The 16,150-nt window shown below is 37.1% G+C and overlaps 1 protein-coding gene across 1 annotated transcript in view; it reads right to left on the bottom strand.

Moving 5' to 3' along the window:
* Window positions 1–468: 468 nt before the first annotated feature.
* The window catches only part of LOC143027019 (esterase E4-like), a 21,850-nt gene continuing 6,168 nt past the window's right edge, over window positions 469–16,150 (bottom strand). Inside the window, exons 7-11 of the mRNA XM_076187855.1 lie at window positions 15,657–15,832; window positions 14,719–14,884; window positions 10,797–10,914; window positions 9,967–10,081; window positions 469–778 (exon numbers count right to left, since the gene is read on the bottom strand). Of these exons, the coding sequence (XP_076043970.1) occupies window positions 611–778; window positions 9,967–10,081; window positions 10,797–10,914; window positions 14,719–14,884; window positions 15,657–15,832 (743 nt within the window). The 3' untranslated portion in view covers window positions 469–610. The remainder of the gene's footprint in view (window positions 779–9,966; window positions 10,082–10,796; window positions 10,915–14,718; window positions 14,885–15,656; window positions 15,833–16,150) is intronic.

Genomic DNA, 16,150 nt, shown 5'->3' with positions numbered 1-16,150 from the left:
GGACAAGACACAGGGATGACCCGTCATCCAGGAGGTGCCAAGATAAGAGGGAGGGTGGAGGGGAGTGGAGTGTATTCGGAATGGAATAGGTGAGAATGGTTATTATGCCTTTTTCTTTTTGGATACCTCCCTTTTAAGGGGGAAAAAGCCTTTGGTGTATGTATGTATGACTTTGGCTACCTCCCTTGTAAATGTATGTACAGTATGTATATATCATTTCCAAATAACCCTAGAAAGCTATGATAGCCCTGGAGGGCAATGTTAAGCTGAGAACACTTTTTTGGTCAAGGGTTGACCAAGGCAAGTTTTGTTCTTTGGCTGCAGGAGCGATTTCCTCTTACTAGATTAAAATTGCCTGATGGCAGCTCCAGTGGAAAGGTTGACAAAGAAAATACAACTGAACAATGCTCTTTTAATAGGACATTTACAAGGAAATGCTACTTTTCAGTGGAGAATTCCGGTAGCATATTAAGAATACACTGCATGTATCAACCTATGCAGATCTCGGTAAAAAAAGTCTATGATCCGAAAAACTACAGCTGTTGATTTATGTATTGAAAAAATGGGATGCACGTGTCTTTTGGCATTTAGCCAAGAACTTCATCTCGTGTTATTCCTGTTTAAGCACTGGTAGGCCTTTCCCCTCCCTTGCAGTAGAGCAGGTGTCACCGGGTAGAACATAGGATCGGACCATATCAAACCAAGTGCTGCTTGAGTTGTCGTGAGTCCTTAGGTAACACAATCTTTCTAAGGGTAGGCTTGTCCAGAATTCCCTCACCTGTAACCATATTGCTTGATCAGTATGTACATCGTATTTTGATTGTACATGTTGAGTATGAGTCAAAAATATACACACACAAGCACACTTAGACACATACAAACACTTTTCCATTAGTAATTGGGGAGAACAGATGCACAACCAAGTTCTAATAAGTCAAGGAAATAACATAGTTGAAATGTCAGGGTTGAAAGAGAAATATGAGTCATGCTCTAGGACAAGTAATATACTCAAGTAGTATACTTGGTTTTTATGCCTTTGTTTTTTTGGCTACCTCCCTTGTAAGGGGGAAAAAGCCTTGGTATATGTATGTAGTATACTTACACATATATACCAAAGGCTTTTTCCACATTACAAGGGAGGTAGCCAAAAAAACAAAGGCATAAAAACCACTTCCACCCATTCCAACCCCACATACTCCACACCTCTCCACCCCCTTCCCTCCCTCTTATTTTGGCTCCTCGTGGATGATGAGTCATCCCTGCATCTTGCCCACTGTTCTAGGTTAGGGACAGTGTCGCAAGATACAGCACATCCACAGCAAGGCCACTTCATTAAATTGGTGACCCCCCTTCTCCATCCCCTCATGCAGAAATGGAGAAGACAGGGATAAATCCCTTTGGGCTGTGTCAATTTATTTTTCACATATACTTCCTCACCCCTCATACCCCACCCAGAGCCCTCATGCATCACAGTATTATTCATACACAACCATTCTCCATTCACCCCTATCTTCTGTCCTCTCCCATCCTTCCTCAACAGACATTCCCCTCTTTCCCAATGCCCCTTTAACCCCATCCATCCATTTCATTCTTGGTTGCCCCCTCCTGTTCACTCCTCCCACCTCTGCCTTCCACACCTCTTTTACTAATCTTTTTTTCTCTCATCCTTTCCATGTGTCCAAACAATCCCAATACTCTTTCATCAACCCTGTCTCCAAACTCCCTTTCCACCCCCATTTTTCTCGTCACCTCCTCATTTCTCACTATCCAGCCAAGTAACCCCTATCATACTTCTCAGGCACCTCATCTCAAACACATTCAAACTCCTCCTCTCTTCCTTTATGTTCCATATTTCCACCCCATACAGTGCTGTTGGCACAATCACTCCTTCATACAATCTCCTCTTAGTATCCATTCCCAAATGTCTTATTTCTCATTACACTTTTTAATCCCCCAAGGCATTTACTTGCTTCTCTCAATCTACATTCTATCTCCACCTCCACTTCTCCCTTTCCCACCACATTTGCACCCAAGTATCTAAAACTATCCACTTCCTCCAGTCATTCTCCCTTAATACTCACTTCCAGTCTGCTGCCACTTTCTCCCCTTGTACATCTCATCACTACTTTTACCCACATTTATCTTCAACTGTTTTCGCACACCCTCCCAAACTCTGTCACTTGTTTCCTCAATCCCTCCTCTAATCCTGCCACAAGTGCAGTGTCATCAGCAAACAACAAGTGGCGTATCTCCCACTTTCCTTTATTTTCTTTAACCATCTCCAATCCCTGACCCACCATCCTTGCAGAAGGTATTCATCAATTGGAAGGTAAGTAAAATCTCAAACTGTTCAAAACTATGACAACCAAAGATGGAAATGGGGGATTGGTTATTGACATTGGACACAAACATGATGGTGATTAAGGAAAATTAATGACTGAGCTCAGTAGTCTAGAACAACCAAAGATAAGAATGACACCTATGAGTGAGATATTTAGAAATATCTCTATATACCAAGTCTGGGGTATTGGCTGCATCTGATTGTGGGGTTAAAAGCTGCCAAATAGCCTGCAGCTGATATTTTAGGGTATATATTGGGTGCCCCTATGGACCAGAGGCACGTGTCATTTTGTCTGTGGTAGGGGAAATTTCTATTCATAGAGAAATTTATGATATTTTACTATAATGTGACTGTCCCTACGTTATGCTGTCCCCCAACTCTTGTTACTGTCCTGTACCATTTCTCTGAATATTCATTTTCTCATTTTGCTGAACCCTTTGGTGGGGGAAAAGAATACTGCCACCAAGTCTTTCCATTTGAGTCATATAGGGTGACAAAAACAGGAAAGGGATAGAACTAAGCATCCTTCTTCCTGTAGCCTCAAAGGGGATATTCCTAAAAAAAGTAAAGGCATAAGAGGGCCTGGGAGGAGTTTTCAAACCAGTACCCTAAACTCTGGGTCTTGTAATGTGCATGGATGTGGTACATATGAGAGTAAAAGGGGAAAGATAGGCAGTATGTTTGTGAGAAGAAGGATGTGTTGGCATTGAGTGAAACTAAGTTGAAAGGCAGGAGTGAGTTTGAGTTTGGGAGTGTATGTGGGAGGATCTCAGGAGTGAAGAGAGGACAAGGGAGGGGAGCGGTGGCTATACTTGTAAGTGAAGAGATAGGTAAGTGTATGGTGGAGTGGGTAGAGTGCCGGGCGATTGAAGGAGTGCCTGTATAGTTCCACTTTACAAGGGAAAAGGGGACAAGTGTGAGTGTAGTAGTTTCAGAGGGATCGATTTGCTAAGTGTAGTTGGGAAGGCTTGGAAGAGCGATGGACTCCAAAGGTGAGCGACGCCGACAAGATTGATGTTGTCCAGCAAAAATCAACGGGCGATGCCACAATGTCAGCTAGGTTAGCTCGGGGTAAGCACCCCAATAATTGGAACAATTTTAAGGCAACCTTCACTAAATTCTACTCACCCACTTCCTGTGATAGTATCAGCGGCCATTCTCTACAAAATATGTGCAATGACAATAAAAAAAATGGAGAGTTGGTAAAACAATAAAAATAATATAAAAGGCAGGAAAGAAAACACACACACACACACACACACACTTCAGCGAATGGACGGATTGGATGACGTTCTGAAGAAAACTGAAGTCTGTGGATCCCAATGCAAAGAGAAGTGCCTAGTGTTTTTACAGGGTGGGGGGGAAATTGCTCGTGGAGTAGTGGGAAAGTAGGGAAAGAGGAAAAGGGGAGGGATTACTGAGGGAAATGGAAGGAAATGTGGAGGGAGTAGACTTGGCCCAGCCAGACAAGCGAAAGGTAAACAAAAGACTGAGCGATGATGAAATGTCTAATAAAAATGTAAAGATTAGAAGTATAGAGAGGAGCAATACAGTAGAAAGTGACGAGAATATGTTCCAGGGATTTAAAGAGGGTGGGGGGGACCCCCCCCCAACTGATAAGACTAGAGAGAGTTGATAAGGTGATCGAGGACTTGGAACGTAGGTTAGGTAATGTTGACTCCATTTTCCAGAGAATTGAGAGGTTGGAACAACTAGAGAAGGCAAACAGAAACTTAACTGATGAAATAGAAGACCTAAAAAGACAGTTAAGAAATGTAAAGGAGGAGAATGAGAAATTGAAGAAGAATAGTAATGAAAACAGAGAGACAATAGCTAAAGAAGCTAAAAATTGGAGAACAACCCAAGTCATAGTCAAACAGCAATTGAAAGAACATAATGAAGACTCAGTTATTAAAGTGATGAGACAGAAGGAGAATATAGTAAGAGAATTAGCTGACAAAAAGAAATGTATAATTATATTAGGAATGGAAGAGAAACATAACCCAGATAGAACCGCAAGAATCAAGGAGGAAAATGAAAGAGTAAGCAGTTTATTAAAATTAGTCCAGGAAGATGAACCAGAAATTATAAAGGAAATTGAGGAAAAATTCAGACTCGGAAAATATAGTACTGATAAGACCAGACCAATTAAGATTAAATTCAGGTCACAAACAACGGCAGAGAAAATTCTATCCAAAACAGGGAAACTAGCAACAAATGATCAATATAAAAAGGTATGGATAAAAAGAGAAATGAATAAGGAGGAAAGAGAGGCAGAAAAGCAGAAAAGACTTGAAGCTAAGGCAAAAAACGAGGAAAGAACGGAGTCAGAGAAAGAGAGATTCTATTGGAGAGTAGTGAACATGAAAATAAAGCAGTTCGACATACAAAGGAAAAACATAAGGGAAACAGAGAACACAATGGAAGTGGCAGAAAACTAAGAGCGTCTTACACAAATATAGATGGATTGATAACAGGATTGAATGAACTGAATGATTATTTGAAAGAAAAAGAACCGGACATAATGGGAATTGTAGAAACAAAATTAAAAGGCCCACTACCACCCAACAGTGTAGGACATGATGCATACAATTATTGGATTAGAAACAGAGAGAAAAAACAAGGGGGTGGAGTTATGTTCCTGACTAAGAAGGATATAAACGTGAAAGGTGTCATATATGGAAAGAATACAGTAGAGATGATTATGATAGAAGTGGAAGACCGAGATAAGAAGAGCAGAAAATTTGTGATCAATTATGTGCCTCCGAAAACAGCCTCATGGGAGGAGAGTGAACATAAAAGTATGTTAGAGGACACAAAGATAGCATTAACTAAAATAATGGAAGACGGAGGAAGAATAGTTATGATGGGCGACTTTAATTGCAAAGAAATCTGCTGGGAAGAAATGACAGTAAAGAGTGGTGATGACTCATGGGGAAATGCTCTACTTGAGATGATTACTGACCATTCAATGACACAATGGATACAAGAGAACACTAGGTATAGAAATGAAGAAGAACCATCGAGACTAGACTTAATAATTACATCTGAACCTAGAATAGTGGACAAGATTGAATATAAAACACCAATAGGTAAAAGTGACCACATATTGATTGAACTGGAACTTAATGAAGAAAAATATATGAAAAGAAATGAACAATATAGAAAAGGAAGAATGATGTATGAAAAAACAAACTTTGATAAAATAAGAGAATTCTTCCAACAAGAAAACTGGGAAGAAATATACAAAGAAGAAACATCAGTGGAAGAGAAATGGAATATTTTGACAAAAATGTACAAAAAAGGAGTGGAAAAGTATGTCCCAAGACAAAAACAAGAAAAAGAATATGTAAAATGCTGGTACAACAAAAGTTGTAGGGAGTCAAAAGACAAAAGAGACAAAGCCTGGACCAGATGGAAAAAAGACAGAAGACCTGAAAAATGGAAAATATATACTGGTTATAGAAATGAATATGTACAAAAGTGCAGAGAGGAAAAAAAGAAAATATGAAAAAGATGTTATAGAAAAGTGTAAAGATCAACCAAAACTATTCTACAGATTTGTAAACAATAAACTGAAAAACAAACAAGACTTGGAGAAATTAAGACAAGGAGGAGTTGAATACACTGAGGAAATGGAAATGGCAGAAATTATGAACAAACATTTTAAATCAGTGTTTACAAGGGAAAATATACAACCTGAAGAGATTGAGTGGAAAGAAAAAGTCCCCCCTATGGAAGAAATAGAAGTAACAAAGAATGAAATATTGACACACTTGGGTAATTTTGATGTCAGAAAATCGCATGGGCCAGATGAAATAGCAAACTGGATACTGAAAGAATGCAGGAATGAACTGACAGACAAAATACATAGCATAATAAGCAGTTCCTTAAAAGAAGGAAAAGTTCCAGAAGATTGGAAAAAAGCAAATATAGTACCTATATATAAAGGAGGAAATAAAGAAGAACCTACCAACTATAGACCAGTCTCTCTAACAAGTACAATAGCAAAAATTTGTGAAAGAATTATCAACAGTAGATGGGTAAAATACTTGGAAAAAAACAACGTACTAAATCCAAGGCAATTTGGATTCAGACAAGGACGATCATGCGTCACCAATTTAATATGTTTCTATTCAAGGCTAATAGATATAATACAAGAAAGAGATGGATGGGCTGATTGTGCATTTCTAGACCTAAAAAAAGCTTTTGACAAAGTACCACATAAGAAGTTGCTTAAGAAATTAGAATATGAAGGAGGAATACAAGGTAAATTGCTAAATTGGATGGAAGACTTTTTGCAAGAAAGAAAAATGAGAGTAGTGATAAGAGACAAACACTCAAAATGGAATGAAGTAATAAGCGGTGTCCCGCAGGGAACAGTTCTGGCCCCAATAATGTTTGCTATATATATTAATGATATGGATGAAGGAATTGAAAGCTATATGAGCTTCTTTGCAGATGATGCAAAACTACTAAAAAGAGTGAAAACTGAAGAAGATTGTGAATCACTACAGAGAGATCTAAATAAAGTACAAGAATGGAGTAGGAAGTGGGAGATGGAGTTCAATACAAAAAAGTGTAGTATAATGGAATTTGGAAAAAGCAAAAACAGAATAACAGGATCATATAATTTGGGAGAAGAAGGAATAAAAAAAGTAGAAAATGAGAAGGACCTGGGAGTCATTGTTATGAATAATATGTCACCTGAGAAACATATAAATAAGATTTTTGGAGAAACTTATAATTTAATAAGAACAATCAAAGTGGCATTTACATACCTGGATGAAGAAATGGTGAGGAAAATCCTAATCACCCTGATAAGACCAAGATTGGAATATGCAGCAACGATATGGTCACCAAGTACAAAAAAATGTATAACAAAACTTGAAAGAATACAAAGAGCAATTACAAAATTAGCACCAACACTCTCAAAACTATCATATGAAGAGAGACTACAAAAACTTAAACTACAGACACTAGAGCAAAGAAGAGAGAGAGGAGATTTGATAGCTATTTACAGAATCATGAAAGGCATAGAAATTACTGATAGAGAGAATCTGATAAAATGGGATGACAGAAATACAAGAGGACACGGAAAGAAAATAAAAAAAGACAGCTATAGAAGAGATTTGAAAAAGAACAGCTTTCCTCACAGAGTAATAGACAGTTGGAACAAGTTAGATGAGAAAGTGGTGTGTGCAAAAACAATACATGAATTTAAAAATAGTTTAGATAAAATGAGATATGAAGACGGGACCTCACGAGCATAGCTCCCCTTCCCGTAAAATACAACTAGGTAAATACACGTTAGTCTAAGTGACAACGAAGTTTGGACTCTGGAAAAATCTACAAATTTCGTGGATCACAACGATGAGGGAGTACCTGTGTTGTATTAATAGGGAAGGGGAAAGCTCGTGGTCTAGTGAAAAGGTGAAGAAAAAGGAGAAGGGGAGGGATTACTGAGGAGAATGGAAGGAAATAAGGAAGGGGAAGATTGGGCCCAGGAAGTCAGACGGCATATCAACAAGAGAGAGGCAGACGACAGTGGTGAAGTCAAAGAGATTAGTAAAAATGTAAAAATTAGAAATATAGATAAGAGCAGCACAATGGAAGGTGAAGATAACTATTTCCAAGGATTTAATGAGGGAGGAAATGACAACCTCCCCCGACTAGTAAATCTAGAGGAGAAACTAAAAGAAATGAACGAAAATTGGGAAGTTAGGTTTAACCAATTAACGCTAGTTACTCTAAGAGTTGATAAACTGGAAGAACTAAAGAAGGAGAATCAAAACCTGACTAAAGAAATAGAAGAATTAAAAGGACAGTTAAGAGAAGTAAAGGACGAGAATGAGGAATTAAAGAGGAATAATAAAGAGAATAAAGAGTCCATAGCGAAAGAGGTAAGTGGTTGTAAAAAAGTACAAGAGAAAATAAAATGGAATTTAGAGGTATAATGGAACAGCAGATGAAAGAACAAACTAAGGACACAGTTATTAAAGTGATGAGGGAGAAGGAGAAGTAAGAGACTAAGCGGATAAAAAGAAATGTATAATTATATTAGGGATGGAAGAGAAGTATAATCTAAATAGGACTACAAGAATAAAGAAAGAAAAGGAAAAAGTAAATAAGACATTAGAAGTAGTTCAAGAAGATGAACCAGAAACAGGGAAATAAATAGAAGAAATATATAGACTAGGGAAATACAATACAAATAAGACCAGAACAATTAAGGTTAAATTCAGGTCACAAACAACAGCAGAGAATATCTTAGCAAAAACAGGGAAACTAGCAGACAGTGATCAATGTAAAAAGATATGGATAAAGAGAGAAATGAGTAAAGAAGAAAAAGAGAAGAAGAAAACAAAAAGACTAGAAGCTAAGAAAAAAATGAGTAAAGAACAGTCAGAAAAAGAGAAATTCTATTGGAGAGTAGTGAATATGAAAGTGAGGAAATGGTTCATAGCAGAGGAAAACAGAAAGGAAAAAGAAAACACAATGGAAGTAACAGAAAATTAAAAGTGTCTTACACAAATATAGATGGCTTAATAACAGGCTTGAATGAACTGAATGATTACCTGAAGGAAAAAGAACCGGACATAATGGGAATTGTAGATACAAAATTGAAAGGTCCACTACCACCCAACAGTGTAGGACATGGTGCATATAATTATTGGATTAGAAACAGAGAGGTAAAACAAAGGGGTGGAGTTATGTTCCTGACTAAGAAGGATATAAATGTGAGGAATGTCACATTTGGAAAGAATAGAGATGATTATGACGGAAGTAGAGGACAGGGATGGGAAGAGCAGGAAGTTTGTGGGAAGAGAAAGAACACAAAAATATGTTAGAAGACACAAGGATAACACTAAATAAGATAATGGAAGATGGAGGAAGAATAGTTATAATGGGTGACTTTAATTGTAAAGAAATCTGCTGGAAAGAGATGACAGTGAAGGGTGGAGACGACCTATGGGGAAATGTACTACTTGATATGATTATAGAACATACAATGATGCAATGGATACAAGAGAATACTAGGTATAGAAATGAGGAAGAACCATCGAGACTGGACCTAATAATCACATCAGAACCCGAAATAGTGGACAAGATTGAATATAAGACACCAATAAGTAAAAATGGCCACATATTGGTTAAACTGGAGCAATATAGAAAGGGAAGATTGATGTATGAATTTTTTTTTTTTTTATAAAATAAGAGAATTCTCTCAAAAAGCAGACTGGGAAAGAATACACAAGGAGGAGAGGAGACTTGATAACTATTTATAGAATCATGAAAGGCATAGAAACTATTGATAGAGAGGATCTAATAAAATGGGATAGTAGAAATACAAGAGGACACGGGAAGAAAATCAAGACAGTTATAGAAGAAACCTGAAAAAGAAAGCTTTCCCCCACAGAGTAATAGACATTAGGAACAAGTTAGATGAGAGAGTGGTGTGTGCAAAAACAATACACGAATTTAAAAACAGTTTAGATAAAATGAGATATGAAGACGGGACCACACGAACATAGCTCCCCTTCCCGTAAAATACAACTAGGTAAAATACAGAGAGAGAGAGAGTTATAAGATTTGGAAAAAGAGGTAAGGATGGTGATTCAAACCTCCTCTTTCTGGTCATCCTCCATGAAGGGGGTGGGTTCGATCACAAGATGTCTCCAAGATTCCTTACTAGCTTCTGTCCAGATGAATCCCAATTCATCATCTGGGGTCGGATGTCTGAGGACAAAATGAAAATTGCCAGATAAATTTCTGTGATTGATGATTTAGGGAAAAATACATGTATTTCGTCTCATTGAAAAAAAAAAACTTGTTATGGAGTCGCCCTTGATCATGTCTTGTAATTAATGATTTAAGTATGTATAAAAAAAAAAAAATTACGTTCACTTAGGTCTTTTATCATGGTTGTGGCTATGATATAGGCATTCAATATTTGGATACCCATACAGGATGTTGTTCCATACAAATTGAACTATTCCACACAGCATGAGCTCACAGTAATGATGATGTAATTTTTATCTGTATTACGACCATTAACACTGCAAGCAACAATGACTCAAGAAAGCTTTTCAATATTTTATTAATGGTCGATTTGATTTGTGAACATTATTTGCAGCATAAATACCCTCGTATAACATGTTCTCTACTGACTGAATTCGGCATAAACCACTGCTGAAACTGAAAAAAGCAACATATGATCTGCTACAAGCAGAGTAGAATGCAAATTTGACACGAGACGAATGCTTGTGCCAAGTGCAAAAGTATTGGATTAAAGCATTCATTGGATGCAGCTAGTTGGCACGCATCTTTTACAACATGTTGACAAGAATGACATAATGACAATGACCTAGATCCTACGTTGCTTTATGTCTTCAGAAGAGCCTCGCAGAGGATAGATCCCTTCGTAACACTATTGAACATCCAGAAGCCTTACCCATGAATGGCGAAGTTTACCCAAGTTTGTACCATGATATTGAGCATCTTCAAGTCGTCGCCTTCCACTGTATCCACAAATTTGAACTGATAGAACAACTCATCTCCATGGTAAGCATCTGTTGTTGTAGAATCAGATCATCCGGAAGAGAGAGAGAAAGAAACAACAACATATAACTATGAGCCTGATTTTACTAAAAGAATTGATGAAGTCACAGCTTTTTAAAACAAAATAACAAAGTGTGTGTATTTGTGTGTATGTGTATTCACCTTGGTTTTTGTGTGTGTGTGTGTGTGTGTGTATTTACCTAGTTGTATTTTACGGGAAGGGGAGACATGCTCGTGAGGTCCCGTCTTCATATCTCATTTTATCTAAACTGTTTTTAAATTCATGTATTGTTTTTGCACACACCACTTTCTCATCTAACTTGTTCCAAATGTCTATTACTCTGTGAGGAAAGCTGTTCTTTTTTAGATCTCTTCTATAACTGTCTTTCTTGCTTTTCTTTCCGTGTCCTCTTGTATTTCTTTCATCCCATTTTATTAGATCCTCTATCAATAGTTTCTATGCGTTTCATGATTCTGTAAATAGTTATCAATCTCCTCTCTCTCTTCTTTGCTCTAATGTCTGTAGCTCAAGTTTTGCTAGTCTCTCTTCATATGATAGTTTTGAGAGTGTTGGTGCTAATTTTGTAATTGCTCTTTGTATTCTTTCAAGTTTTGTTATACATTTTTTTGTACTTGGTGACCACATCGTTGCTGCATATTCCGATCTTGGTCTTATCAAAGTGATTAGTATTTTCTTCACCATTTCTTCATCCAGGTATGTAAATGCCACTTTGATTGTTGTTATTAAATTATAAGTTTCCCCAAAAATCTTGTTTATATGTTTCTCAGGTGACATATTATTTATAATAATGACTCCCAGGTCCTTCTCATTTTCTACTTTCGTTATTCCTTCTTCTCCCAATCTATATAATCCTACTATTCTTTTTTTGCTTTTTCCAAATTCCATTATACTACACTTCTTAGTATTGAACTCCATCTCCCACTTTCTACTCCATTCCTGTACTTTATTTAGATCACTCTGTAGTGACTCACAATCTTATTCCGTGTTCACTTTTTTCAACAGTTTTGCATCAGCCGCAAAGAAGCTCATATAACTTTCAATTCCTTCATCCATATAATTAATATGTATAGCAAACATTATTGGGGCCAGAACTGTTCCTTGTGGAACACCACTTATCACTTCATCCCAATTAGAGTGTTTGTCTCTTATCACTACTCTCATTTTTTTTCTTTCAAAAGTCTTCCATCCATTTAAGCAGTTTGCCCTGTATTCCTCCTTCAGTTTCTAATTTCTTAAGCAACTTCTTATGTGGCACTTTGTCAAAAGCTTTTTTTAGGTCTAGAAATGCACAATCAGCCCATCCATATCTTTCTTGTATTATATCTATTAGCCTTGAATAGAAATATATTAAGTTTGTGACGCATGATCGTCATTGTCTGAATCCAAATTGCCTTGGATTTAGTACGTTTTTTTTCTATATGCCTTACCCATCTACTTTTGATAATTCTTTCACAAATTTTTGCTATCGTGCTTGTTAGAGAGACTGGTCTATAGTTTGTAGGGTCTTCTTTGTTTCCCCCTTTATAATATATTTGCTCTTTTCCAATCTTCTGGAATTTTTCCTTTCAATGAACTGTTTATTAGGCTACGTATTTTGTCTGTTAGTTCATTCCTGCATTCTCTCAAAATCCAGTTTGCTATTTCATCTGGTTAATGCGATTTTCTGACATCAAGATTACTCAAATGTTTCATTATTTCATTCCTTCTTACTTCTATTTCTTTCATAGGGGGGACTTTCTCCTCCCATTTGATATCACTAGGTTGTATTTTCTCCCTTGTAAACACTGATTTAAAATACTTGTCCATAATTTCTGCCATTTATATTTCCTCTGTGTATTCAACTCCTCCTTGTCGTAGTTTCTCTAAATCTTGTTTGTTTTTCACTTTATTTACAAATCTGTAAAATAGTTTTGGTTGGTCTTTACATTTTTCTATGACATCTTTTTCGTATTTCCTTTTTTCTTCTCTGCACACTTGTACATATTCATTTCTATAACTAGTATATATTTTCCATTTTTCAGGTCTTCTGTCTTTTTTTCACTTTGTCCAAGCTTTATCTCTTTTATCTTTTAACTCCCTACAACTTTTGTTGTACCAACTCTTTACATATTCTTTTTCTTGTTTTTGTCTTGGGACATACTTTTCCAATCCTTCTTTATAAATTCTTGTCAAAATATTTCATTTCTTTTCCACTGTTCCTCTTTGTATATTCTTTCCCAGTCTTCTTTTTGAAAGAATTCTCTTATTTGATCAAAATTTGTTTTTTCATACATCAATCTTCATTTTCTATATTGTTCATTTCTTTTTATGTATTTTTCCTCATTTAGTTCTATTTCAACCAATATGTGGTCACTTTTACTTTTTGGTGTCTTATATTCAACCTTTTCCACTATTTCAGGTTCTGATGTGATTATTAGGTCCAGTCTCGATGGTTCTTCTTCATTTCTATACCTAGTGTTCTCTTGAATCCATTGCGTCATTGTATGGTCAATAATCATATCAAGTAGTACAAATCCCCATGAGTCGTCTCCACCCTTCACTGTCATCTCTTCCCAGCAGACTTCTTTACAATTAAAGTCACCCATTATAATTATTCTTCCTCCATCTTTCATTATCTTATTTAATGTTATCCTTGTGTCTTCTAACATACTTTTATGTTCTCTCTCTTCCCACGAGGCTGTTTTAGGAGGTACATAATTGATTACAAGCTTTCTGCTCTTCCTATCTTTGTCTTCCACTTCCATTACAATCATCTCTACTCTATTCTTTCCATATGTGACATTCCTCACGTTTATATCCTTCTTAGCCAGGAACATAACTCCACCCCCTTGTTTTGCCTCTCTGTTTCTAATCCAATAATTATATGCACCATGTCCTACACTGTTGGGTGGTAGTGGACCTTTCAATTTTGTCTCTACAATTCCCATTATGTCCGGTTCTTTTTCCTTCAGATAACTATTTCAGGTTAATCTTCCTGAACTAATTCTAATATATTATTTACTTTTTCTTTTTGGCTTCCCCCCCCCCTCATTAAATCCATGGAAATTATTATCTTCACCTTCCATTGTGCTGCTCTTACCTATATTTCTAATCTTTACATTTTTGTTAATCCCTTCTTCATCTCCAAAATCCTCCGGGCCGCGTTTGTTGACATGGCGTCTGCCTGCCTGGACCAAGTCCTCCCCTTCCTAATTTCCTTCCATTTCCCTCCGTAATCCCTCCCCTTCTCCTTTTTCATCACCTTCTCACTACACCACGAGCTTTCCCCTTCCCTGTAAATACAAAAAAGTACTTCCCCGACGTTGAGATCCACGAAAATTTCCCTTCTTTTTCGGAGCTCCAATTTTCGCTGTGAATCCGTCTACATGTGTGTATTCACCTTGGTCTTTGGATCACGTGTTGGACTCGTGATCGACAGCTATTTCCCTCCCGGAAGAGAGCTCAGAGCTCGTATGACCGATCTATGGGTAATGCTATGACCTTGCACACACACACACACACCCAACTCCCCGCCCACGATAGTCGGAGTAACGACCCGAAGCGCAGCAATACCTGGGCAGGATTCGAACCAGGTACTGACGGACCTCCGTGCTGACAGTCCAGTACTCTATCAACCGCGCCACCGAGTGTGTGTGTGTGTGTGTGTGTGTGTGTGTGTGTGTGTGTGTGTGTGTGTGTGTGTGTGTGTGTGTGTGTGTGTGTGTGTGTGTGTGTGTGTGTGTGTGTGTCTTTGAATGGCAGGTATGGATTAAGATTGACAACTGCAAAAATTACATCTCACGTGATAACTTACAATTCCATTTTTCTTCGGTCGTCAAATTCAACAAGTTAAGAAAGTTGAAGGGTCCCACATACTTGAATTCGTACAGAAAAGTCCGTTTTCCGTGGTATTCTGTAGTGTTTACATACCACCAAGAATGAAGCTCATGAGGGATAACAAACTCCTTATCTCCGTACATCTGTCCATAGAAACAAAACAAGATTAAGTTATTATATTATGATTATTATATTCTTTAACCACTATTAGCAGCCTTAATTTATATATCATATAGATTGAGACAGCCCTGGCCAATTTCTAATTTCTATAGGTGGTAAGAATATTGTAGAATCAAAGAAAAGAACCATTTGATAAAATGTATAATTCCAGACTTAAAAATCACCCCTGAATTTCATACATTTTGGGAATGGATTCACAGTTAGACAAATTAGCAGCATTTATTCCCGCTGTAGAGGACAGACAAGGGTGGTTATAACTTAAAATTTGCATACTCTTGTGAATGTCATGAATATCCGACTAGATATGAATGTTAATGTTTCTGAAACGTTACCCTCCTTTCCCCTTCCCATAGAAAAAGCATGATTTATGTCACAAATTTTATCCAGAGCCTATGGGGCACAAAACAATATGGACTTGTGTGTTGATATAATCTTATTAGCTATGGTATAGGGACAGAAATGTTTTATGTTTTGAATAAAATGAAGCTGCTGCCATTCCTTCTTTCTCTTTCATCCTTTCCTGCTACTAATGTGAGTCAACATTTCTGACCAGTCATCACTACTTGGCTTGGTTCCTCTATTCATCTCCTGCTAAGCCACTCCAGGACCATCCCTTGTGCCATCCATCCACCACATTCTCGGTCTCCCTTGCCTCTCTTCCCGTCCACCTCCATTCCTATCTCCTTCCAATCTGACTTGTTACTTGTGCCACTACATACGAGTATCTTTATTTACCTGAATGAGTTGATGCTCATCATTTTCTTGAACTGCCGGCCGCCCTACGTAATAATCAATTATCTTCCTCATGATTTCTTCCTTTGTGTTTTCATTGTTGATACCGAGTAATTGTGCTCCACGGTCCTCGAAGTTCTTTATAAAATCTTCGTAAACTTTCATATCAAATTGTAAAACTGCAGGAGAGAGACCAAATTTCTGCATAATTAAGAAGAAAATGATGCCCAAGCAACTCCAATAATCAAATCTGATCTTATAACATTGCATCATCTTTAAATTTATGCTTTTATTCACTTTTATGCTGTAGCATATCCAAATTAGTTGATAGTAATAAATGTTTTGAAGTAACATATAATTCTTCCTTAACGCTAAATAGGATGCAAGTTAGCAAAGTATTCTGACAAATAGTTAATTAAGATTCACATCAAAAAGATACAAGTTCTTGGATGTAGGTGGTAATAGATAATTCTGAGTGAAACTTATCTGAGCTTCAC

This window comes from Oratosquilla oratoria, chromosome 7 (assembly GCF_046742065.1).
Source record: "Oratosquilla oratoria isolate Oo_2021 chromosome 7, ASM4674206v1, whole genome shotgun sequence".
Lineage (NCBI taxonomy): Eukaryota > Metazoa > Arthropoda > Malacostraca > Stomatopoda > Squillidae > Oratosquilla > Oratosquilla oratoria.
Note: the sequence above shows the minus strand (reverse complement) of the source record. Positions and strands in the feature narration are given on the sequence as shown.